At 41.3% G+C, this 25,026-nt stretch overlaps 1 protein-coding gene across 2 annotated transcripts in view; it reads left to right on the top strand.

Moving 5' to 3' along the window:
• Nucleotides 1-25,026, top strand: part of notch2 (notch receptor 2) — a 57,361-nt gene that overhangs the window by 9,757 nt on the left and 22,578 nt on the right. For both annotated transcript variants that reach the window (XM_074635840.1, XM_074635839.1), the window contains exons 2-6: nucleotides 4,646-4,727; nucleotides 22,210-22,484; nucleotides 22,904-23,111; nucleotides 23,224-23,357; nucleotides 24,183-24,305. In XM_074635840.1, the coding sequence (XP_074491941.1) occupies nucleotides 4,646-4,727; nucleotides 22,210-22,484; nucleotides 22,904-23,111; nucleotides 23,224-23,357; nucleotides 24,183-24,305 (822 nt within the window). The remainder of the gene's footprint in view (nucleotides 1-4,645; nucleotides 4,728-22,209; nucleotides 22,485-22,903; nucleotides 23,112-23,223; nucleotides 23,358-24,182; nucleotides 24,306-25,026) is intronic.

The raw sequence follows: 25,026 nt of genomic DNA, 5'->3' as shown, positions 1-25,026 counted from the left end.
CACCAAGTGTCCAAAAGTAGTTGTGGTTGCTTGCCGTTCACTGCAGTTAACAAAAACCACGGTCTTCTTGCAATGGGGACAGCTCAGTAAATGCTTCTAGTTATAGAACGTTGAATGAAGAGAAAAACAAGGGAGCTGATGATTACTGTATGTACAAGAGTTGTTTTAAATAGTAGTAAAACCACACTAAGAGTCTACAGCCTTGCTAGCGGCTCTGTGAGGCTCTACTTAGAAACAGTGGTGCATTGACCTAACAGCATGCGAACATGGTCACAATAAATATGGTAGCATGTTTGGCAGGTATAATGTTTACTATCTTAGTTTAGCTTGTTAGAATGCTAACATTTGCTAATTAGCAATACTTTTTCAGCTTCACATTACGAGGCTTATCATGGCATTTAATTTCTGCTTCCTACCTAAAGCCAAGTTCACACTAAACAACTTTCAGATTGTCAGATCACTGTACTGATCATACTGCACAACTTCTTGTCTTGTAATCTTGAGTCTTGACGTCGTCGTGGTTTTCACACAACATGACTGACCGGCGACAGGAGGTCACACACTACAAGATGTCAGATGAGGTCTCTAAACTACTTTTTGTCACAAAAAAACACGCGAGAAGTGGTGCTTGTTTATGTTGTTGTTGGCTCACATGTTCAAATAATAGCCTGTTTCCACAAATCATTACTATTTCCCCTGTGTAGATCAGTCACTGTGTTAACATGTGTCATGTTTATTCATGGAAAACATCCAACGCCTGAGGTGCAACAACAACTTTGGTCCATGTCGCAAGTGCAACACAAACAGTAAAGTTCTTACTGCTACAGGCGATCCCTCCGACAGGTTTCCCCTCTACCCGTGTCTTGCGCTCTCGCTGGCTGTAGCTCGCCAACAGATCCAGATATTTAGCATGCTAAATCGTTGATTTGTGAGCGCAGAGCCAACGCATATTTGCCTCTGATCCGGGCATTTGTCGGGGAGCTCCAAAAACTGTTGGCAAGTGGAAAATCAGGGCTAAAGTCGTGTAGTGTGTGAACTAGGCATAAGCGGGCATCTCTCATTTTTGAAGAACTCTCCGGTGATCCTTGTGTATCCTGTGATGCTACTGTCAGCCAGTGTGATGATAGAGAGTGGGCTGACATACAACAAAAGCCCCTGTCTGGAATCAAACTGGGAACTTTGTGGTTACGTACACCTTCTAATATTTTTATCCTTATTTTGGGGCTTTCTACTTACTTGCAAATACTCTGGTACATGCCGAAGATTGGAGAAAAAAAAATGCTGATGCTTAGATAAGATAAGATAGACCACAGGACACATCTGAACAAGGGAGGAGGCCATAATTTCAAGGCACATGGAGGGGGTGGGCGGCATATGCATTGAAACAGATGTAGGCCAATATTACTACTGTTACTGGTACTGTTTAATAAACTTAAATAAAGTAAACATGATTTTCCAGAGCGTCAGTACTGGCGTTTACAGGAAATTCAAAAAGCATTGAACGACTTGTAAACCACGCAATAATATCCAAGGTTTTTATTTTCTTTATTGGATCAATGGACCAATAGTATTTATGTAGCCCGCAAATTTAATAATCCAATTATTAGAATTACTCCAAAACATGTTGCAATCTAAGTTTGATTATATGATATTCATGTGTTTTTTTTATCTTCCTCAAATTTAAAACTTATGTTTCCTTGCATTGGACAGTTCTCTTACCTTAGAGAAGAGAGAAAATAAGAAAATCTTGGTGAATCCCATAAATCAATGGTTACTAACAAGTACAAGTCCTGGAAACAAACAAAAATATTAGAAAATGTGTTTGTATATTGCATCCTGCATCTGGCCCATTGAGGTCATTGAGGAAAGAAAAGCACTTTAACATCTGTGTATAAACACACTCTGTTTTCCTGCTCTGCATAATGGCATCTTTACAGATACAGCTCACATCAGCAGGGATCACACACAGCTCTCCTCCCAGTCCCACCAGACTGCAGACATTGTAAATCTCCTGCTTTTGTTCTCCACTTAAACTCCTCTCCCCCCCCATCACCTTTACAACCACACACACACACACACACAAACACAACAGACACACAAAGCTGGAAAATGTGGTGGTAGTGAGTGAGGAAAGGAATGTGGACTTTTGGTTAGGAATTGTCCAAATAATAGTTTATGTTTTTCCTCAGCTCACACCATCTGCCTGTAGTTTCACTGTTGACTTTGTCGATTGGGTCTTATCAAGGCTCTCATTCCTGGGAAATGTTCCTGTCTGTGGTTCATTGATAGTGAAGTGTGAGAACTGCCAGGTAGAGAGGATACAATGCTGGTGATATGAGTCTGGATCACAATACACTGCTCAGTCATTTCAATGTGTGTGAACATTTTGTTTGTTTTACTTTAGACAGACGGATTGCTGAAACCTTTCCCAAAGTTTCAGTCGGGGGAATTTGTGACCTGTACATCATGTGGTAATTGGTTTGTGTGTGTGTGTGTGTGTTAAAATGGCGTAATAGCAGGCGGGCTTTCCCAAGTCTGGTAAGATCATTGCGACTGGCTGCTGGCATGACGACAGTGTGCATGGGAAGCTCGTCAAACCAGTCGGGGGGATGAGAGTAGCTTTTTCCGGTCAGAGCTGTCTTGCTTTCACTCTTTCACTCCCTCTGCATAATGCATTGGTCTTCTCAGCCCTACCTCCTCCCCCTCTTTTCTTTTTGCTGATTTCGCAATTGTCTGCTCGCTGCTAGAGGACTGGTATCCTGCCATACCCTACGGTGTGTTGTATATCGTATATTATGTCCTTTTTATGATTTATTCAACAGCAACCTAAACATGATTTCACATGCCGTAAATGTGATGAAAACCAAAAGTGAAAGTTCCACTGTGTCACAAGTCTAACCACATATGTGTGGATTGTCTGCAGTCTGTGTTTTGTTATTATGTGTGCATGATTTTTGTGTGTTGACTCGTGTCTGCTCAGTACAGAAATAGTCCCAAAATAGCACAGTACTTTCTGTGGTATCTTGTACTGCAGCAGTAGTCCGATATCAACTCATACTTTATTACAGTCTGTGCAGTTGTGCTCATGGAGGCATGCGTATGTGCGTGCCTGTTGGGATTATGAATTTCACAGTGGTTTATGTATGGTATCCCCATGTCTAATGGACTATGTCTGTCGGCCTGACTGTAAGGCAATATTCTGCCCTCGCTCTCTGACTGGACCAGTTCAGAAACTGCACCCTGAAAAGAAACTATGTGTAATTTAAACACCACAAAAACACATCAAGAAGGGTTAATAATAGTTGAAAGTCTTTTCACGAAGACTCCATAGCTTGAGTGACACTGTGATTAATCTAGGCACAGGAAGTAACACCATTGCTGAGCGCACTTCCTGTAATGCAATGACTGTTTCGTGAATACATTGTTGGCGTTTCTTTGAAATCAGCTGATCTAGCTTCAGTTTTGTACAAAGAGCTCTGTTCTGCTGAGTGGGGATTCATCAACATGTGAGACTATAAATGAAACAAAAATGTTAACATATTAGCATTTGTACAGTCAGTGCTAATGATTTATTCTGGTTTTGCTTAATCACACACACACACACACACACACACACACGCTTAACAGTGGCTTCCTTCATTTGGGACTGAGAACAGCACACTTCATGTAGGGCCGGCGTGGTGTGCGTGAAGACTGCTTGAGCCATGTGTTTCTGGCGGGCCAGACAATAGCTGATGTGTCTTGGCTATGAGTGTTTCATTGCCGGGGAGATAGTTGGGCTTTGTTGTCTTCGTAGAGGCTAATTTCCTTCTGTCTGCCCATCTGTGACCACAGCCTGGTTTCAGGCGGGGTTTGCATAGTTGGTTTGATAGGTGGCGGGTCTTCTGCATTAGCTCTGTAAGAATGAGAGGAAGGAGGAAAAACGTGTTGACTATGTGTGTGGGGGGAATCTTACCACCTCGGTTGACCAATTTTCTGGGGGGAAACCCTGAATGAGTGTTGAGCAGTGCCAGCAGGAATGAAGCACTGCTAACAGATTACAGGTAGTTTGTCACATGACGATAGCAAACAACAGTCCTGTGCTAGTGGAGAGTGTAATGGTAGTCAGAGCGAGGAAAATGTCAGCCATTTAGCAATATTTCACTGTGGAAAACAAAGGGTTTAACCTGAGCCAGGCCATACAACAAAGATAGTAATCATATACTGTACATGGTCAGTAGTAAACAGCTGTTAAATAATAATAATAATGATCATAATAAATATATATATATTTTGTTATCACGCTGGTATCGGATCGGTACTTGGTATCAGCCGATATCACAAGTTCAGATATCGGAATCGGTATCGGGAGGGAAAAAATTGTATCGGAACATCTCTATAGTCATTTTCACAATATATAAATCTGTGTATTTTAATGAGGAAACTGACGTTCCTGAAACTATTTCAACTTCTGACTGTTTTAAGGTGTGAAGATTGCATTTACATACCCCCATGTGGTACAGTAGGATAAACATTTTTGAACCTGTGTTAATGAATGGTTTCATTACAAATTGATGTATGTATATACATATGTAAATATTCCCAATATTTTAAGTGTTATGCAGATGAAGTGTCCACTCTCTAACTGTCTTCTTGTCTCTTGCAGCTCTGCAATGTATGGATGAAAAGGCACCGTGTGTTAACAACGCTACATGTCTGACCTTCAGCAATGGCACTGAATACTGCAGGTAAGATTGACCAGCTGGGTCTGTGACCAAACACACAGACTTTTCAGGTTAACTCATGCTGTCATCCCAACACTAACAAAAGTGTGAACACAGCGATAGAAACTAGGGGTGGAACGGTACACAAACTTCACGGTTCGGTATATACCTTAGTTTTGTGGTCACGGTTCAGTATGTACCTCGGTTTTGGGGTCACGGTTCGGTATGTTTTCGGTACAGGGAAAACAAAGAAAACAATTGTCTAATAATGAATGAATTAATTTACATTTAGTTTAAAAAAAAAAAATGAAACATTCAACAGCGGCTCATTGGCCATAATTCTTACTGTAACAGTTAAGGCACTCAAATACAGACATATTGTTAATAAGAAAAAATCAATGACAAAAATAAATATCACAAATGTCTGTAATGTAAATGTAATGTTCTATCTTAAGGCTGTTGGTATATCCTGAATTGTAGCTTGTGCTCGTTTATACAGGGCAGGCACAACAGAATGACTAAAATACACACGTGAAGGCACATGAAGTGCATGAAACTCACACTCTTATAGCAGTGGTTATAGCTTTGTCAACGGTCTGAATCTGCAGTGGGAGGCTGCCTGAAAGCTGTGGGGGAACGGACATGCCATCCAGTCTGCTTTTGTTTCGTTCCACTAATCGACACATTCGGGCGATGCCGTCGTAATTAAATGTTTCAAGTGTCGACATATAAACCCGACTTCAGTTGAACAGTGTCAACATACAGTTTGACACAAATCGTTGTCAGTTGAGCCCGACTATCATGAGCTACAGCGCTGCTACCATTCCTGGTGCGCTGCCAAAACTTTCCGGGTAAAACCCATGCTCTAGAATTTCTGTTCCACGCGTGCAAGTAGTAGACATAAACAGCTGTTTGGGTCAAAGGTGTAAACGAAAGGATGTCGCGGACCGAACCGAATATCCTGTACCGAACGGTTTAGGTCAAATACACAAACTGTTCCACCCTTAATAGAAACACACCTCATAAGGGGATTGTTGGATGTGAAAGCCAGTCCAAAAATAGGGTTTTTAGATCAATCTAAGCGTGTCCACAGGACCATGAGGTTTTGCTCAAGCACGGAAGAGAGAATAAAAGACTGCTCTGTCTGACAAAGTACACCAGTACTGGGAACAATACCAATACACACATTTCCACCTCCAAAATGTTATTTAGGACATTTCAGGGGTTTTGTTACTTACTCTCTTGTTGCTGTAGAATTGATAGCTCTAGGCGTTGCCAACACATTCTACTGCCCACTGATTTGTTGCTGCTGGGGGATGTCGAGACGGTGACCGGACATTTTTATTACATGAGAAAGTAACCTATTCATGAGAAAAAACTATCTGAAACTTGGTTGCTTGATTCAAAATGACAAGTAGGCTAATCATTGTTACCACACATGCTGGTGTAGCCTTTCTTTTCCTGGCACGTTCCATGTTGTTGTGGAAACTTGAAATAACCTGCGAGGAAGTCTCTTCTGCTACCGGTGGTGCAATGAGATCATTAAGGGGAAAGTGCTTTAGTGTAAAGTAGAGCAGTGGCCGGTTTGATCTATGCCTTCCACTTTCTGACAGCTTAGCCTAGTTTGTAATTAAGACCGAGCTATCTTTATAATTGCGTTGCCACTCCCGAGCCAAATTCCCAACGAAAAACACACCATAGCTGGTTCATGAACCTGCTCATATTTCATCAAATGTGATGTGAATCGCACTGTGTGTCTGTTCCCAGCGCTTTTGGAATTTCAACACTCTGCTACTTAAAGCAGAGTAAAAAGGGAAGCAGAAAGCGACATTCCTTAAATCAGTGTTTGACATTCCCCCTGTGTAATTGAAGGTCAGATAGATGTTGTATTGCAGGTGCAAAGGGGCTCATTGTCTGTGTGTAGTAAAAAAAACTGACAAATAGTTTTTTTTCTGTGATATACATGTTGCGATATATATAGGGTGAATATTCACCTTATATTTTGTAGGCTGCATTTTAAAGTTAAATGCATCAATCTGGTGCACTTTGAGAGCAAACTTAAAATGCTAGATGAACCATTTTGTGCTCTAGTAAATTTAATCATAAACATTGGTTGTATAGGTATGAATGGTGATGACATTGTGTGACAAAATAAGTCACACCCACAACGCATGGTTAACAAGATGGGCTTTGTGTTAGGGTGGGTTGCCGTCATTGCCCCAGTGGACAGTTGCGACGGGAGCCCCGTCCATCCCCGCAGGGAGAGAGGGCAAAGAAGATGTGATGAAACATAGGCTAGGATGACCTCTGCAAGGACAGCTCACGATTGGAAGCTTACAATTTTGGAAATGTTTCTTAGGTGGAAAAAACATGGTTGGATTGTCTTGGTTAGATCACGTTCAAACAACAGGTCCAGATCAAAGATCACATCCAAATTCAGAGCTGTGTTCTTAATATGGGGAGACCAGTAGAACAGAGCTTTATGCCAATACTTTCTGGCATACAGTATGTCTCTGAAACAACATTTAAATCATTTGCAGCTGCTTAAGGTTTGACCACATCCTCTCAGGTTTTATTTTTTATGTTGTTTCTATTACCAGTACTATTATTTAATTGCAGTTGTAAATAATAATATGACATAACAGTATAATATATTTTTTTTGTATAGACTCTTCAATGTCACCATTTTTAATAAATTCCAAAAAGATTTCCTACATGTCATAAAACTCCGAAGCTTTCTTCCTTTGATGTGAAGTTTTTCAACCAGTGGCTAAGAGAGGGGCAACCAACATTTTTCCAAACTAGGGAACTTTTAATTTTTGAGAAGTCTGGCACTATCAGATATCTGCTGTATTTACACATGCTCTTGCTCAGCCAAGCTGTCTCCATTCCATTCCAGTCCGTATTTTTTCAATGAATTAAATGATGATATTGATGATAAAAACAGCAGAGAGGCCTCTTGCCCTGAAGACACACAGAGAGGAGTCTCTCAGTTTAGAGGAGTCAGCTGACAGAGCGCAGGCCTACTGTTAGACTGATTAACCAGTCACTCAATTCATTTTTACTCTTCACAAGCATGAAACAACCACACACACACACACACACACACACACACACACACACACACACACACACACACACACACACACACACACATACATGTGCACACAAATGCACGCGCTGGCCTCTGTCTGGCCTGTCTGGTCCCGTCTGCACTGTGCTGCCGGTCAAAAGGCTCATTGTGTAAAAATCAAATTATGTGTTTATTAGTCTGCTCAGTGTATTAAAGGCAGCCGGTTGTAAGTCAACAGTCGCTTTGGCCTTTTGACTCCGAGCTGCCTAATTATGTCACATGGTTCACACCTGGAGTGACTGTATAATTAAACAGTTAATATGATACCACTGTGAACAACTGATTGACACTTACGTCAATTCTCCAAGACATTTTAAGGCATTCCTAGTGTACAGCTAGCTGGCCCAGCCGGTTTTTAACGCTGAGAGTCGGAAGCGAAGAGCATTCTCATGCTATTAACTGTTGTCTTTCTATGTAGTAACAGGAAAAGAATGTACACACATTATTACAATAGTTGTTGTTTTGATATTCTTAATGCTACCGCTGCACAGCAGAGACAAAGCCCTGTTATGATTGGCAACAGAATGAGCTTCTGTGACACTGTCTTCTTCTGCAGAGTTCCCATAAGTCCGGTAAAACATAGAACTACTCTAGTCATATGTATGTGTCTGTTTTACATCTTTTAATTCCTTTTTAGAAACTATTTTTTACTTAGGCTTTGAAACTTCTTTCATTTAAAGCTGGGCATACACTGTACAATTTTGTACAGAGGTCTGTGTACAGTTGAAGCAGAGCCACGAGCCGATTCCCCAACGTCAGCGCCTTTTATCTACTTCTTTTTACAGTAATCAGAGCGTAGCTATCAAGATAACAATGTACAATAGATAGAGTAAAACGTAGCTAGTTTACCTCCAATTCTCTCTACGAAATGGACAAGCCATACTGTCCATGTCTTCCTAGCCACCTGCGAGTCAATATATGCGGAAGCCTCTTTTTTTGACGTTTCAGCTAGGGATGCACCGATACCGGATCAGACATTGGGCCGATACTGACTTAAATAGCTCGATCGGGTATTGGTGACAATGGGAACCATCTATTCAATTAAATTCTATTTTTATATGCTATTTACATTATATACTGACATTTTAATTCCTATTTTAGTTTTGACCAATTTGTTGCTGCATTCAAATATTTGCAATTGAATTGTAATTAATTTAAATAATTCCTGTTAAATTTGAAGATTTTTTTTACCAAGTTTCTGGTGTACGATTTATTATTTTAATAATTAATAATTAACGGTGAATTTATATTGATGTATCTATTGGTTACGTCAAGCCTGATGTTGCCTTACACATAAAATAATGATCCCAGTCACTTCCACACAGTGATGCATACAGCTGATTAATTAAACACTGGTATTATATTGGTACTCGGTATCGGCCGATACCCAAAGTCCAGGTATCGGGGCTGAAAAAGTTGGATCGGTGCATCCCTATTTTCAGCAGACAGAATGGCACAGATGATCAAGGCAGCACGTTTCTGTCTTGTTAGCATTATACAGACCTCTGCTAGCAAACAAACTTTACCTGCCTCGGAGATTTCAAACAAATCTTTATTGACAACTGTCAACAGCCAGAGCGGTCTGCATGGCTGCATGGCTGTTTTTTTTATATTTTACACGTACAGTGTGAGCACTCAGGTCGTGGCTGACGTACAGTTCGCACAGAAATCGTGAGCTTTGGCTTGTACACTAGGGGTACGAAGTACACAACAACATTTCTAAAATCGTACAGTGTGTGCCCAGCTTAAGACAGACAGGCATGAATGTTGTGAAAGAGAGTTAAAGTGCATGGGAGAGGTTGACTAGCTGCCTAGCAGGGCAGGATGCAAGGAAGTTGTCTAACCGGTGACACTGCAAGCCATCAGCCTTGGGTGTGAGAAGAAGGTGTGTGTTGTGTCTCTGAATGGATTTGTGCATGTCACAAGTTTGCTTGGTAAGCGTTTGCAACTGACATCATTGCTGAAGGGATACATAAATGTTTTCTGATGAGGTATTGACGTAGTGCACAGAAACATGTCTTGTTTGTGGGCCACAGACTTTAACATGGAGTCTGACTCACTTAATACCTGAGCAGTCCAAACAAGAGTGAGGCTACACACAATATGTCGTCCAATCCCTATTTCCCTCCAGAACAAGATCTCTTTGTCTGCCGTTGGGCCATGGTGCAAACTGATTAACTCTCCCTCCCTCTCAATGCCTCTTTTTTTTTTCTCACTCTCTTTTTCTCTTGCAGTCACTGTCATGCCTTTTATGTTTATTAAAAAAAGAAGCTTTTTTTTTTTTAAGAATTATGGGAGAGAGTTACTGTGTTGTGTAGACCTGCTGCCTGTTTGATCTGACAGGTAGAATTTGCCTGCGGGGCAGACAGAGGAAGAGAAAGGGCCAAAAGAAAAGAGGATGTCTATTTTCAGGTAATTTGAGGAGGAATACCTCGGAGCAAAACTCCTTACTAATGATGAGAGAGCAGCGGAGGGGGGGAAGGGAGAAGCGGCCCGGAGAGAGGAGTGTAATTTCCCTCTTGCTACGCCTCCTTCATCAAACTGTCACTCATCCATCCATGCTTCTGTCCCTCCCTTGGCTTCAGGGATTTAGATGCCTCTGGACACAACTCACCAGGCCTCTTAATCCTTCTCCCACAACCCTTCACCCTTTTGCCTTTATTATAGCCATTAGGGGATGGAAAAAATGTATTCACCTATGTATCACGATTTTCTTTTGTACGATTTTGATTTTTTAATGCCAGAATCAATATATTTGCTTTATTTGAGTCGGTAAAAGGAAGTTACCGCTTTCATTGTTGTAGTCTGATTAACTCTACGTCATATCCGTTCCGTATCCGTCAACCAAAACAAACAGGAGCTGGCCGCCGCGAGCTGAAATTTAAAAAAACAAAAAAACAGCTGAGGGTCCGCATGGATACGACCTGCACTCTCACATTTTAAATCCAACGTGGTAAACACTACACATACAGTAAAGTATGGAAACACTTTGGGTTTCACACATTGCCAGGAAAAGCAGAGCTTAAGCTGTATGCTAACTCTGTCATGGACAGGAAACGTTATCGTATTGCGGTAACGTGCGGTTGAGCCGGCCGTCACTCTCATCTCTGTGGTCAAATGGGCCGACGCTACAACTGTAGAGCACCCATATACTGACATTTATGTTAAAAGCATTCAAACGGCCCCGATGGAGCTGACCATGGATGTATAAAGAGAACGGAGCTGACGGGAGAGCTTGCGACGGACTTTGTAGTAGACAGTGGAATGAGGACACAGACAAAGAAGAAAGATGGGAGAAAATAGTTTATACCAGACACTTCTCCCCTCTGCTCCACACCTCCACAGCAGACACACACACACACACACACACACACGCACACACAGTCAGACAGATTTATGTGGGTTAGGCATATGATCCACACTAAAGTCAACAAACACTAGAGTAGGAGACTGGAACCCACGGCAGTGATTTACCGCTCTTACTCTCCAAAGACTTATCTCATTCCCACAGCCTCGCTCACACCGTAGATGTGGTTTAGACTGGAACCACAATGATAAGAGTTTCTTTGTGTATGTGCTCTGCCTGTATGTGTGTCTCAGGGGCACCTTGAGCCTAAGGCAAGTTCACATGTTGGCACGGAGAGGTCTGAAGTTCAGTTAAAGGGATAGTTTGGATTGTTTTGAAGTGGGATTGTATGAGGTATTCATAGTCAGTGTATTACTTACAGTAGATGGCGGTCGGCACGTCCCCGGTTTGGAGAAACAGACAGCTCTCTCCAAAGCCACCAGACTCCATTGACAAAAGCGTAAATTTTACTTCGCAGAACACGGGAGTTGCTGGTCTATAGCTGCCTCGATCGATTAGTTAGTTTGTCAATGGAGTCTGGCGGCTTTGAAGAGAGCATGGATGGATATAACAGCTTCAGTTCCCCGTAGGAAAGGGCTGTCTGACAGCGAGGTAAAGTGGTGAAAATATTCTAAACATAGCGTAGACTTAAACTGATCCGAACTATCCCTTTAAGTCATGACAGGTTCAGTATTTGGATGGTGGATGTGTCGTAGTTCTATGTGTCTCTTGAGTGTGTGTTTTAGGGCCCAAATTAGGAGACAAGTAGACTATTCATTAGCGCCAACCGTGGCTACAACTAAGGATTCTTTTTTTTATTGATTAATCAACTAAATGTTTCGATTAATCAGTTATTTAATTTGTGAAAAATGGTCAATTCACAAATTCTCAGAGGTGATGGTTGCTTGTTGTGTTCGGCCAACATCCCAAAACCCAAAGATATTCAGTTTATAATCAAATAAAAAGAATAAAAGCATTGAATCTTCACATGTGACAAGCTGTAACCAGCCAATGTCTTGTATTTTTGCTTGATAAAAAACTTGAAAGATTAATCAAACACTAAAATAGTTGTCAATTCATTAATTGACTGATCCTTTTCAGCACTAGTGCTAACATGGTCTGCAGTCAAAGGTCACTGGCAGTTGACCCTCTCTTTGTGGATCACAACTATAATAGACACGGTCTCAAAAACAAACAAAGGGTAAAACACACAAACATGCAGATGCACACCAGGCTGCTTGGAGATTTGGAGATTCAAACCAGCTCTCAGAAAGAGGAAGTCTTCCGTAGCAGTGGGGAATGTAGCAACCAGACCATAAACCCGCATACAGTGAGGTGACAAGTGGCTCTCTGTCACACATTGACGATGGCATTGTGGGGTCAAAAGCACCTCAGTTTTGTCATAAGGTCTACATTACACATGCAGCGTGACGTAAAGGCTCTGACCAGTGTGAGTTTCAATGCGTCTTCACTCAATATATTATATAGTCTGTCCAGGTCATATTGATCACTATAAACGGATGATAATTATAACCACATTTTTGTTGTTGTGCATCATTTCTCATGCAGATTACCATATGATTGACATTTGTATATTTATTACAGGAAGTTATGAAACGGACCGCTTCGCTATTTACTGGCTCGCTGCCAATTTTTCTGCCTTTTCCCTCACCGAGGGTGAGGCATTGCCGTTTTTGGCCGGCTCTGCAGCGCGAGCGTGCATGCAGAACGGCGCCCCTTTGCCGGGGCTCCTCGCTCGCTCACCCGGTGAGCGGCATGGAGGGAGACGGACCGCCGGTCTGCATGTATGCCGCAAAGCCGGTTGAGGCCAGGCGTCATCAATCCACTTGACGAGGGTGGCTTCAACCACATGTGTTTTCCCTGTGCACATTCGTTTTTTCACATGTATGAAAAGACCCAAAATGAACACTGTAAACGGACTACTTGATTACTAAGTGAATTATTTAAACAGCGTTTGTATAGAAATGACTCTGTCCCAAGCTTTTTGATCCATATAAGCGGTTGATCACTGTAACCGTGATCACTATAAGCAGTTTCCACTGTAAAAATAAAGTCAGTCAATAAAGTGAATCAACTATTATCACTTAAATATGATTACATTTGACTGAACGTTTAGTTGTTATTAAATCATCAACAGACAAACATCAATTAACTACATAAAAGAAACAAAAATACCTTGTTCTTTACTCAGTTGTGTGCTTGTGGGAAAAATCGCATTGGGTGGGCTGCAGCAATACATTTGGTAAAAACAAGCAATTCAGTTATTAAAAGTGATCTGAAGTAGGGAGTGCACACGATATTCTTTTTTGTTATACATTTCTAAATAAAAAAATATTTTATATGCTGAAAGACCTATTGTTGGAGATTCCACATTAAACGACCGCAGAAAGAGGATAATGACAGAACAACATAGAGAGGCAGGCAGATGGAGCGCTCGGAGAGAAAATGGGTCCCGTGCTGTCTACCACAGCCGCTCAGATGAGTCTTTTTGAACATGTTTCTAAACACAGTCTGAGATTTTACCACATGTCCCTCGTTTGGACTCCACCCTGCTCTGCACTCCTTTATTCTGTGTACACTGTTGCTTTTCAGACTGACTACCCTGCTTCCTTTTTCCTCTCTGTATGTCTCACTCTCTCATTACTTTTCTGGCTTTGACTTGCACCTCAGTGTGCTCTCTTCACTTTATCCACCTTCCTCTTTTTGCCATCTTTTAAATCTTTCTATACAACTTTGACATCACTCTCACACCTCCCTCTGCTCGCCTCCTCTGTGAGGTTATTCCTGCTGCCTCTGCTCTTCTGTATGAAAATGAGGGAAAAAAACGATGCTGAGGTAAGGGAGTGTACCAAAAATACACCTCCAACCCACTAAAGCTACATTGCTACTAACGATATTTAAGTAAAAGATTGATTCATAGTTTCCATCCCCCATAAAAGAACCCATAATTGAACCTTTACTTATACGTTTAGGTGCATTTTAATTTCCCAATGTAGAACAGGCCTCTTCTCCTCTGTGGCTGTGGCTGATGTATGGGCCTAAATGGTACACTACTGCCAGTCACCCATTGCCGGACCTATCCATAGGACAAATAGCCTCTCTGTCTCTGAATGTCTGGTGGTCTTCGTTAATGTAGTGCTGGGGTTTAGGTGGTTGTCAGTGTTGGACAGTAGCCCATTACTCAGTGATGCATTACTGTAATATTATTACTTTCCCACTGTAACAAGTAGTATAAGGGATAACAATTTTAACAGTAATTGTATTACAGTTATTAATCCAAGTAACGTTGCGTTACCAGAACAGGATTTGTTTTTTTGTGCCAGGTAGGCTTATGTTACGATGACATGAACGTGAGGCAGGTCAGTATGCATCTTCGCATCGCGTCAAGTTGAACTTTGGTGAACATTCAGGCAAATATTTCCTCAGGTGCATATGTGACCGTGCCCTGTGGGAAAGGAAGAGACAGAACCGGCTCTACGAGGGCGCAAAAGCATGCATTTAATCCTCAATTTAACATTTTGCACCCTCAGTTAAAATTTGAGTAATAAACGCCAAGCAGAAGGTGGTAGGTCTTTTAGGCGCAAGTGATATAGTAATATAACGAGTACTTTTGATACCAAGTAATAAGTAAAGTAATATTATTACTTAAGGAGTACGAATTAAAAAGTAACTTATAACACTTCCTGAGTTCCCTTTTTGCATTTCTGTCAGTATTCAGCATATACTCCTTTAGATTAGCCACCTATTACTGTTTATTATTTTTTTTAAATGGCAATGGAGACTTCAAATGAGATTGGAAAGAAGTAGAAAGGGCTAACCAGCTGCTTACACATGCATACATGTATTTCAATTCTTGTCTGTAATTTCAATACTTATATAACATCAGTGCCTCTGTAAGTCAACAGAGTATGCAGAAGCAGCAATTGACTGGACTGAATGGTGTCAGTCAAAACGTTCTTTGCTGAGTCGAGGTAGAACAGATAAGGTCACATGCGGTGTAGCTCCCCATTGAGATATATATTACCACACTCAAACCAGTCTTGGGAGCTCCCCAATCAGGCTTCCCCTTTCACCTTTGAGGTCAACAAAGTGCTTCCCTGTTTGTGTCACTTCTGGGTCTGATATGACTGTGAATGTTACACATATGAAGAGTACATTGCTTTAAACATCACTTTGATTATTTAGATAAATATCAGAAAGAATGATAATGATTTCAACCATATCACTCAGCCCTAGACTGCCGTTTCAAAACTCAAGTCATGTGATCTGGATTACAATTTCTCCAGACTTCCGGGTCTGATAGAGTGACAGGCTCAGTCTGACTGGCGGCAGATCTTTTTAAATGAACTATTCCATCTAACACATGAGCTCTTGTCTTTTCTTAAAATAATCTACCAGGCATATTCCAGCTAAAATTTCTATGGTAAGACAAGGATTTCTTAGTTCCTGATTTAACTCCACTACTAAGCTTACAGCATAGCCATGCATTAAAGCAACAGCAAAGCCAGCAGTAACGTGTTCTGCACTTGACTTGTGATGTCCATGCATGCACACACAGGACTACGGTACAGTGAATAGGCCACCTATGTTCTAGCAAAGCCAGGGAATGATCCAGGGATTGAAATGTGAGCTGGTTTATGCTCTCCCACAACTCTCACACTGTTTCTCTGTGATGGCCGCAGGGGGAGAGCATGATGAAGTTATTAAGCAAGACTAGAATAGTGGCTGGAGGAGGAGGAGGAGGAGGAGGAGGTGGTGGTGGGGTTGTAGTTGAGGAGAGGAAGGTGGAAAGGTAGGAGGAGAGAATTAGCACAAAAGAAAAGGGGAATTAGTGATCGGGGAAGGGAGGAGAAGGGGAGAGTACGGGAGTTTGGGACGTAGGAGTTAGGAATGAAGGAGGTGGGAGACATTACATGAGTGACTGAGAATCAAACCACCCTTCTCTGCTCATTGAAACCCCCACGGCCAGCCAGGACAGGCAGAGGTCAGCATGAGGTAGAGGAGGAGGAGGAGGAGGAGGGAGAGAACGAAGGAGAGAAGGGGTGCAGAGCGAGGGAGGGGTGTGCGTGAGATGGGGGTGCTAATGTGAACCAGCTGTAGAAACCTGACACCTCGAGAGTGGGTTAGAAATCAGAGGTGGAGGAGTGAGAAAGAGAGGGAAAGAAGGGCTGCAGGAAATTGCACAGAGTAAGAGAAGGATGGGGGGAAAAGAGGAGGGAAAAAAAGTCCTCATGGAGCAAAACAAAGAATCCCATAGATTACTTTGGCTGCAGAAACCCTCTCTGCTGAGTTTTTACGAAAGTAGAGCTGAGCTGTGTGTGTGTTAAGGTGTCTTTGTGCATTTATCTGTGGTGTGTATGAAAATGTGTCAGACGAATCACGCTGCTTGCTGTGTTGCATTCAGCGACAGACTAGTGTGTCAGTGTTTTGGGTTATCTCCTCCTCAGTGAGACACCACTCCCTGACAATAATGTGAATCATGCACAGCCTTGTCTGTTTGCCCTGGGCTTTAGTGATACAGCCCGAGGGTAATAATGAGTTCTCTATCTGGCAGTGAAACCTGAAGGACAGGGTGGTATCGTTTCCTGACGCCGTGGCATTTGGTTCTGTCAACACTGGTTAGATAGCGGCGACTGAGTTTAGTAGAGGTTACTATGCATCTCTCCTGTCAGCACTGTGGGATTTTCTCAAAAAATCTCAGTTAAAAATAATTCTTGAAGGGTGGTGTAGAGTTGCAAGACAACTCTATAGGAATTAGACGTGGGAAAAAAATCGATTCACCTATGTATCGCAATTTTTTAATGATTTTTTTTTTTATGAAATCGATTTTTTATTGGCAGAATCGATATATTTGCTTCATTTGAGTCTATGTGGAGGTAGAAGGAAGTTACTGCTTTTATTGTTCAAGTTCGAGTAACGTGACGTCATATCCGCATCTGTCAACCAAAACAAACCACAGCCAAAACCCGAAAGTAGAAAAACGTCAGAGGGTCCGTGTGGATATGACCTGCACCCTCACATCTTAAATCCAACATGGTAAACAATACACATACAGTGAAGTATGGAAACACTTTTGGTTTCACACATTGCCAAGAAAAACAGAACTGGACATCAAGGCTACAACTGTAGAGCACTCATATACTGACATTTATGTTAAATGCATTCAAACGGCCCCGATGGAGCTGACCATGGATGTATAAAGAGAACGGAGCTGACGGGGAGAGCTAGAGACGGACTTGGTGAAATACATATATGGAAATAAGATTGATTGGATTATATTCACCAGAAGTATAAAACATTACATGTCCCTTATAAATTAAAAAGAAAGTACCACAAATTTGTGAGGGAAATGTCTTTATTATTTGATTTTTGGGTTGCTGGAAAAAATGTAATAATTAATGCCTGACAATGACTGATATATTTGACTTCAGGACATCTCTGACTACATACATGCTGAAAATCAAACATTTTTTCTGTATTAATTTAGATATTTCTCAAAGTAAAAGTCCCTAGAAGTCTTCGGTTCAACTTTTTCCCATGGTCTAGAGTTTAAAAAGTTAACAAAAATTACAATAAATAGTAACATCGAATCGCAATACTTGTAGAATCTATATACTTAAAAATTGCAATACATATTGAGTTGGCACCCAAGTATCGTGATAACATCAAATCGGGAGATAGGTGTATCGTCCCAGCCCTAATAGGAATTATAATACCTTTTATTAATCTTTCTTTTGCACATTGAGTGATTTCCTAACTAGGTTAACTTTAAAAACAGTTTTATTTCATGTAAAAGTATTTAAAATGATTCATTCCAAGCTCAAGTGTCAAGTCTTGTAATAAAGCCAAACATTAAAGCAAAGCACACGTTTCAAATTTCCTCTCTGAAGTGGACATACTTGACTTTGAAAATGCCTCTCATATTCCGCATATTTTTAACAGTGAAAATGTGTGAAATGTTCCCAGTGAAACGTAAACCTGGTATTAACCTGGACACGGTGTTCTTTGTGTGACAGCCTGCTAATGTGATGTATGTCACAGTGCAGAGGGCCGTGTCATTACTCCTTGAGAGGGGGCGGAGGAGGCTGTCCAGGAGAAGAAAGCAGTCCTAATTCCCACGACGGCCGTCTTGTTGTGATATCATGACCAAGCTGTGTTTGTGTTCAGAGTGGGGAGGGACATCTTTGTGTTTGTGTATTTATGTGCGTGTGTGTGTGTGTATGTGTTTTGGGGTGTGTAGGGGGGTTGCACTGCAGACATGCTGATACAGGGACGGAGACAGGAAAGAGGGAGGGTGGCCATGTCTAATCTGACAGAGTTGAGGTGAAGAGGCACAAAGTCTGTCTTTTCTTTGAAGATCATATGTCACTAATCTACCAACTTGTTTATCTGTTTACCAGCACCATGAGTATATAGCTAGCAGATTATAGTATATAAATAGCAGATTTTTAGAGAATATGTCAGGGAGGTAAACTATACATTTAAAAGATAAGGCTGGCGATACTCTATGTTTTGTTACCGTCAAAAAATCCCATGAAAAAAACAAAACCAATGCGTTAGTCCGTCTCTCAGTACTTTCCAGTACTTTCCAGTACTGTCCTATCCGCCTTTCTTATAAAGCCGTAAATCTTTAAAAAAGAGTCAACGAATGTATACTTTCTAGAGCGATCAATCGATTAGAATATTTAATCGCAGGTAATCGCCTGATTGGCCATAGTTAATCGTGATTAATTGCAAATTAGTCACACATTTTTGATCTGTTCAAAATGTACCTTTACGGGGGAGTATTTAACACTCTTACCAACATGGGAGTGGGCAAATATGCTTGGTTCATGCCACCGTATATGTTTACTATTAGAAATCAATTAGCAACACAAAAGAATGGCAAATTTAGTCCAGAAACCTTCACAGGTACTGCATTTAGTATAACAAATGTGCTCAAATCATAACATGGCAAACAACAGCTGTCAGTGTGTCAGTGTGCTGACTTCACTATGACTTCCCCCAAACTGCATGTGATTATCATAAAGTGGGCATGTCTGTAAAGGGGAGACTCGTGGGTACCCATAGAACCCATTTTCATTCACATATCTTGAGGTCAGAGGTCAGGGGACCCCTTTGAAAATGGCCATGCCAGTTTTTCTTTGCCAAAATTTAGCATACGTTTCAGGCGTTATTTAACCTCCTTCGCGACAAGCTAGTATGACATGGTTTTCTAGTTTCATATGATGCCAGTATCTTCACTCTAGCTTTAAATCTGAGCCTGAATTAAAAAACTTAAAACTGAACTAAGAAATTAGTGACGTCAAAACGAATTTGCATTAACACGTTATTATCACGTTAACTTTGACAGCCCTAGTTTTTAATAATTTTTGGACAATAATGTAGGTATATTTGATAAGATATATCAGGCTTTGGCTACACAGACAATGATTATTAGTAGGATCAACTCAACAAAAAATATAGCCTAGATTATTGCCAGACCTACACTTAAACTTGAATATAGTAAAGAGGTTTCTGTCACATGTAGTCTAAACAAGTAGAAAACTATAAAAATCATGACCATATTGCTCAGTAATATGGTGTTGATTCAACTTTTTATTGGTTTGTGTTAACGTCAATACATTTGATTTACTGTATATTTGTGAACCAAAGGAGTGGGAATTTGTCATCAGAACACATCGTACCGAGCAGAAGTCTCAACAGATGTGATTGATCTGTGAGACTTCTGCCTGGCATGATTCACGACCGTTCTACTTTCCCATGCGCTCACATCTTAATATCTTCAAGCTGCTCTGGGGTGGAGTGGCCATTAATAAATAAAAGTTAATAAGCGTGAGACTGAATTTCAAATAATTCCCATCTCCAATGTTTCGTCTCTGTTTTACATGGCTCATAACACCAATCTCTGATTCTTCCCTTTATGTTTTTACATGCCAGAGGTGTGGTTACTTATTAATGAAATAAGCATACTTTTATTTTCATTTGGAATGGTTATGAAAGAAGGTATTCATTTCTTTGTGCCTGTGTATGTGTGTGTGTTAGTAACTGTGTGGTGTATCTCTCCTATTATGTTACCTGAGCCCCTCTAGGGAGGCAGGTTTAGAGGCCTGTGTAAGAGGCAGCATGTCGCTCTGTCGCCCACAATCCCCAGACAGCACGTCTGCCATGTGCCACATACACACACACACACACACACACACACACACACACACACACACACACACACAGAGACAGACACCGACACATAATGCAACAGACGGCTGATCTAAATAGCATACACAGGAAATTACCTGTCTAATGACATTTTTCCTCAGTAACGAAATAAGACCAAGTAGAGTCACACATAGAGAAGTGGTGAGTGAAAGTGGGAGGGTCCGAGAACAACAGAGGAATAGAAAGTGACGAAGGCATCATTGTCTCTGAGGAGATCTCCTTGTGGACATTGTGTAATATTGTAATTTCCTACCCACTGCTCGGCATGTGGCTGAATCACTTCACTGAAAGAAGAGAAATCGAAAGAAAGGGGTGATGATGATAAGCAGAGGGAAAAACAGACCCCATTTGCAGACCAGCTGTGGTCAATAATGCGTTAGATTAGTGTTTCTTTTAGTCCTACAGCTTGTGAACAACTTCAGTTGACAAGAAAAGTTCCAGACATTTACTGTGTGGCATGATTATTGTTCATCTATTACATGACACAAATAATTGCAGGTGCTTTCCACTTATTGTTTTTAGTTTCTGCCAGGCTTCAATCAACAACTTCCAGAAAACACCACCTCACATCCTTCTACTTTTGAACTTCTTCTTTTCCATCATTGACCCGGGTTCAACCCCTTCACCAAGCTCAGCTTCCCTTTTTTTTTTACAGGGTTGATGGGGCAACAGCTCTGCATTCAAAGTAGCTTTTTCTCATATCAGTAATCTTGTCGGGTTAGTGGTTCACATCTTAACAGCATGTCAAAATGCCCTTAAGCAAGACACAATGCTCAAACTTCCTCTATCAGGCAGCTCATGGCCATATGAATATGTGTGTAACTTGTACTGTAAATAGCTTCATATCTGTCTTAAAGGCATTAAATAAATGCAGTGTAATAACCATTCAATAGTAATTGAACAATGCACAACCACACATTTTGCTTCTACTCCTACTTAGGGTTGTGGTTCCCCACGTACTGTTGTTCAGATCGCCGTACAGCAGTGACGAGACTGTGTATCAGACACTAGCGTCTATCTGTGCTGGTTCTTTAGTTTCTTTGATCTGTGTGTACTACAGGACTCTTGTGCACATGTTACGCTCCGCCATCAATGCTGTTGTCTGATGTGGTGTATTGCGTGCACCAGACTGAAACTCACTCTTTTGTTTTGTTTGTTTGCCTCTCTGTCAAACACACACACACTCATCTTTTAACTTTATTGTCTGTATTGAAGGGTGATTAGGTTTAGAGATGCAGCGATCCAGCTTTTTCAGTCCCGATAGCGATATCTGTGCCGATACCGAGTATCGATCCGATACCAGTGTTTTATTAATGACCTTCAGTATATGCCTCTTTGTGTGGAAGTGACTGGGATCATTCTTTCATGTGTAAGGCAACATCAGGCTTGACTTAAACATTGCTTTCCTAACTTTGTAAAACAAAATGTAACAAATAAATACATAGCCTAGATATAAATTTACAGAATTTTATTAAAGTAATAAATCGTGCACCAGCAACTTGCTAAAAAATCTTCAAAATGAACAGGAATGACAATTCAAAAGTAAACGGTTTTAGTGCAGCAACAAATTGGTCGAAACTTAAATAGGAATTAAAATTCTGGTATGTAATGTATACAGTATAGTATAAACATAGAAATGAATAGATCTGCCCTATACCTGATCTAGCTATTTGAGTCCTGATATCCGATCCGGTATCTGTATCGGTGCATCTCTAAATATGTTTAAATCCTTGTGTGTGCCTTCACATGCTCCATCATTAATTTCTGTGTTTGTGTGTGTGTGTGTCCAGGTGTGCACCAGGCTTCCTGGGCGAGTACTGCCACCACAAGGACCCTTGTCTCCCCGGCTTCTGCCTGAATGGAGGGAACTGCTCTGTGTCTATGTTAGCTGGCGTACCTGTGCTAGGCAGCGCCACCTGCACCTGCCCTCTTGGCTACACCGGACAGCACTGCCAAACTCCCCAGAACTCCACGTGTTACCCCAACAACCCCTGTACCAACAAGGGTGTCTGCACCCTGCTGTCCCTCGACAAATACAAGTGCGAGTGTCCCAGAGGATGGACAGGTGAGATACCGTTTAAACACCTCTCAGGAGTTTGCCGTGAGGGCAGTCGTATCTGACTTTTGTTTATCACCAGAATACTCTTCTTTTTTTTTTTTAATATCCTGAATGCAAATAGAGTTGCTAACTGTAAAGACTGCTATGTGGACCTAATGGATGCTAATGGACTCAGAAGATGATTAAATTGTATTTTCTATCATTAAAATAACACATTTAGAGGTTTAAGCAACCTAGTACACTCAGTGCAGTTTAATAAGTGATAAGAAGAGTTTTAGATAGCCACAAATACATACCCATCATTGCATATTGCTTTTCTTCTACAGTAGTATCTAAGCCATACTTCGGCAGGGGTGGACACATTGATGAATGGCACATAGCTAAAGCACTAATGCTCAGCTCTTCTCCTTCCTCTTCATTACCAGGGCCGCAATGTGAGCATGAGGACAGCTGTCTCTCTAGCCCCTGTGCTAACGCTGGAACGTGCAGCTCTCCGTCTGGTGGTAGCTACACATGTTCCTGCCCTCCTGGCTACGCAGGTCCTCGCTGCCTTAATGACACAAATGAATGTGCTGCCACACCCTCTATATGCCAGAACGAAGGATTGTGCGTCAACACCCCTGGCTCCTACAAGTGAGAATCTAGTTTATAATAACCAAATGTGAAATATTTGTCACTATCTGGAAGATTTCCTGGAAGACTACTTCAAAATAAATGAAATGCTCTCTTTTTGTCTTTGCTCCAGGTGTACCTGTGCCCCAGGGTTTACTGGCAGACACTGTGAAAGCTCATACATCCCTTGCTCACCCTCACCGTGCCTAAATGGAGGCACCTGCCACCAGAACTCTGAAATCAGCTACTCGTGCCACTGCCTTCCAGGTAGGAGGATTCAAATTCAAAAATGCCTAGACTCTTTTTAAAGCTGAATATGAACTGCAAAAAACTAGGGCTGTCAATTTGTGATTTATCGCGATTAAAATAGTTGATCGCGATAAATCACACATTTTTTATCTGTTCAAAATGTACCTTAACCGGAGATTAGTATTTAATACTCTTATCAACATGAAAGTGGACAAATATGCTGCTTTATGGAAATGTATGTATATATTTACTATTAGAAATCAATTAACAACACAAAACAATGACAAATATTGTCCAGAAACCCTCACAGGTACTGCATCTAGCATAAAGAATATGCTCAAATCATAACATGGCAAACTGCAGCCCAACAGACAACAACAGCTGTCAGTGTGTCAGTGTGCTGACTTGACTATGACTTGCCCCAAACTGCATGTGATTATCATAAAGTGGGCATGTCTGTAAAGGGAGACTCGTGGGTACCCATAGAACCCATTTACATTCACATATCTTGAGGTCAGAGGTCAAGGGACCCCTTTGAAAATGGCAGTGTCAGTTTAAGAGAAGAAAAGTTTAGGAAGAGTGAAAGAGTGACACTGTAACTGGTATTTATCTATAAATAAATGTAGCTTTGAGTGTCAGTATTGTTACGTTATGTTGTTTGAGGTGCAAACAGTCCGATCCTGTTGGATGTGTTGTGTAGACACACTGTACTGTCACAGATGACAAACACACACACAGCTACTATTTATACACTACCAGGACATGTCTTAATACTTACACCAGAGAATGTCATACTACAATTTATGTATTTGAGTGCATGTCTTCCTCAATCATTTGTGCCAGGTTTCAACGGGACTAACTGTGAGCACAACATTGACGACTGCCCCGGTCATCAGTGTGCCAATGGAGGAACCTGTATGGACGGAGTCAACACCTACAACTGCCAGTGCCCACCAGAGTGGACCGGTAAGGGATTTATAAATATGTGCTCTTAGCAGACCAAAAATAGCCCTGCGTTAAATCAACGCCTGGGGCTGTTTTGGTGGGAGTGTGTTGGTTAAGGGATCGGTGTGATGCGATCCAGGAAGTCCAGTTGGAGTAACAGATCCATGAGTTTGAAAACTAATCAGTCGCCAAAACTCTACACGGCAATTTATAATTAGTTTGTTTTTTTAAGCCTACTGCATTGGCATCCCCACCTCATTCAGGGATAAAGTCAGTCTGAACACAGCTTTAGGAATATTTTATATGTATTATACTAATATCCGTCTGAAAAAGTATTTTGTATGCCTGCTGCGTCTCACTAGCAAGCACCACCACGCCATCAACGAGGTACGATTTAACAAATATATTGAAGGAAAACACAGATGATGCTTGTGGTTTGTCCACTTAGTCGGATACGGTTTGGAGGGCTTCGTTCAAGGATCCGCCGTAGCGTCCGGGCACGACGGACCCCCTTGGGACCCTACGAAGAGGAGAAGAGGAGTTTAGGAGAGAAGAACGGGGTGGGAGGGAGGGGTGCAGAAAACGAGAGCGGAACAGGAGGAGTTGGTTAGGCAGGTATTTATAGGAATTACGGGAAGTGGCACGGTTGAGGCGTGGTCCTGCACCAGAAATTCTGCTATTTACCTTCAATTAAAAAAAAAAAGCTGTGTGTTGAATATGTTTTGCAGAATATTCTCTCATT

The sequence above is a fragment of the Sebastes fasciatus genome, chromosome 5, assembly GCF_043250625.1.
Source record: "Sebastes fasciatus isolate fSebFas1 chromosome 5, fSebFas1.pri, whole genome shotgun sequence".
Taxonomy (NCBI): domain Eukaryota; kingdom Metazoa; phylum Chordata; class Actinopteri; order Perciformes; family Sebastidae; genus Sebastes; species Sebastes fasciatus.
Note: the sequence above shows the minus strand (reverse complement) of the source record. Positions and strands in the feature narration are given on the sequence as shown.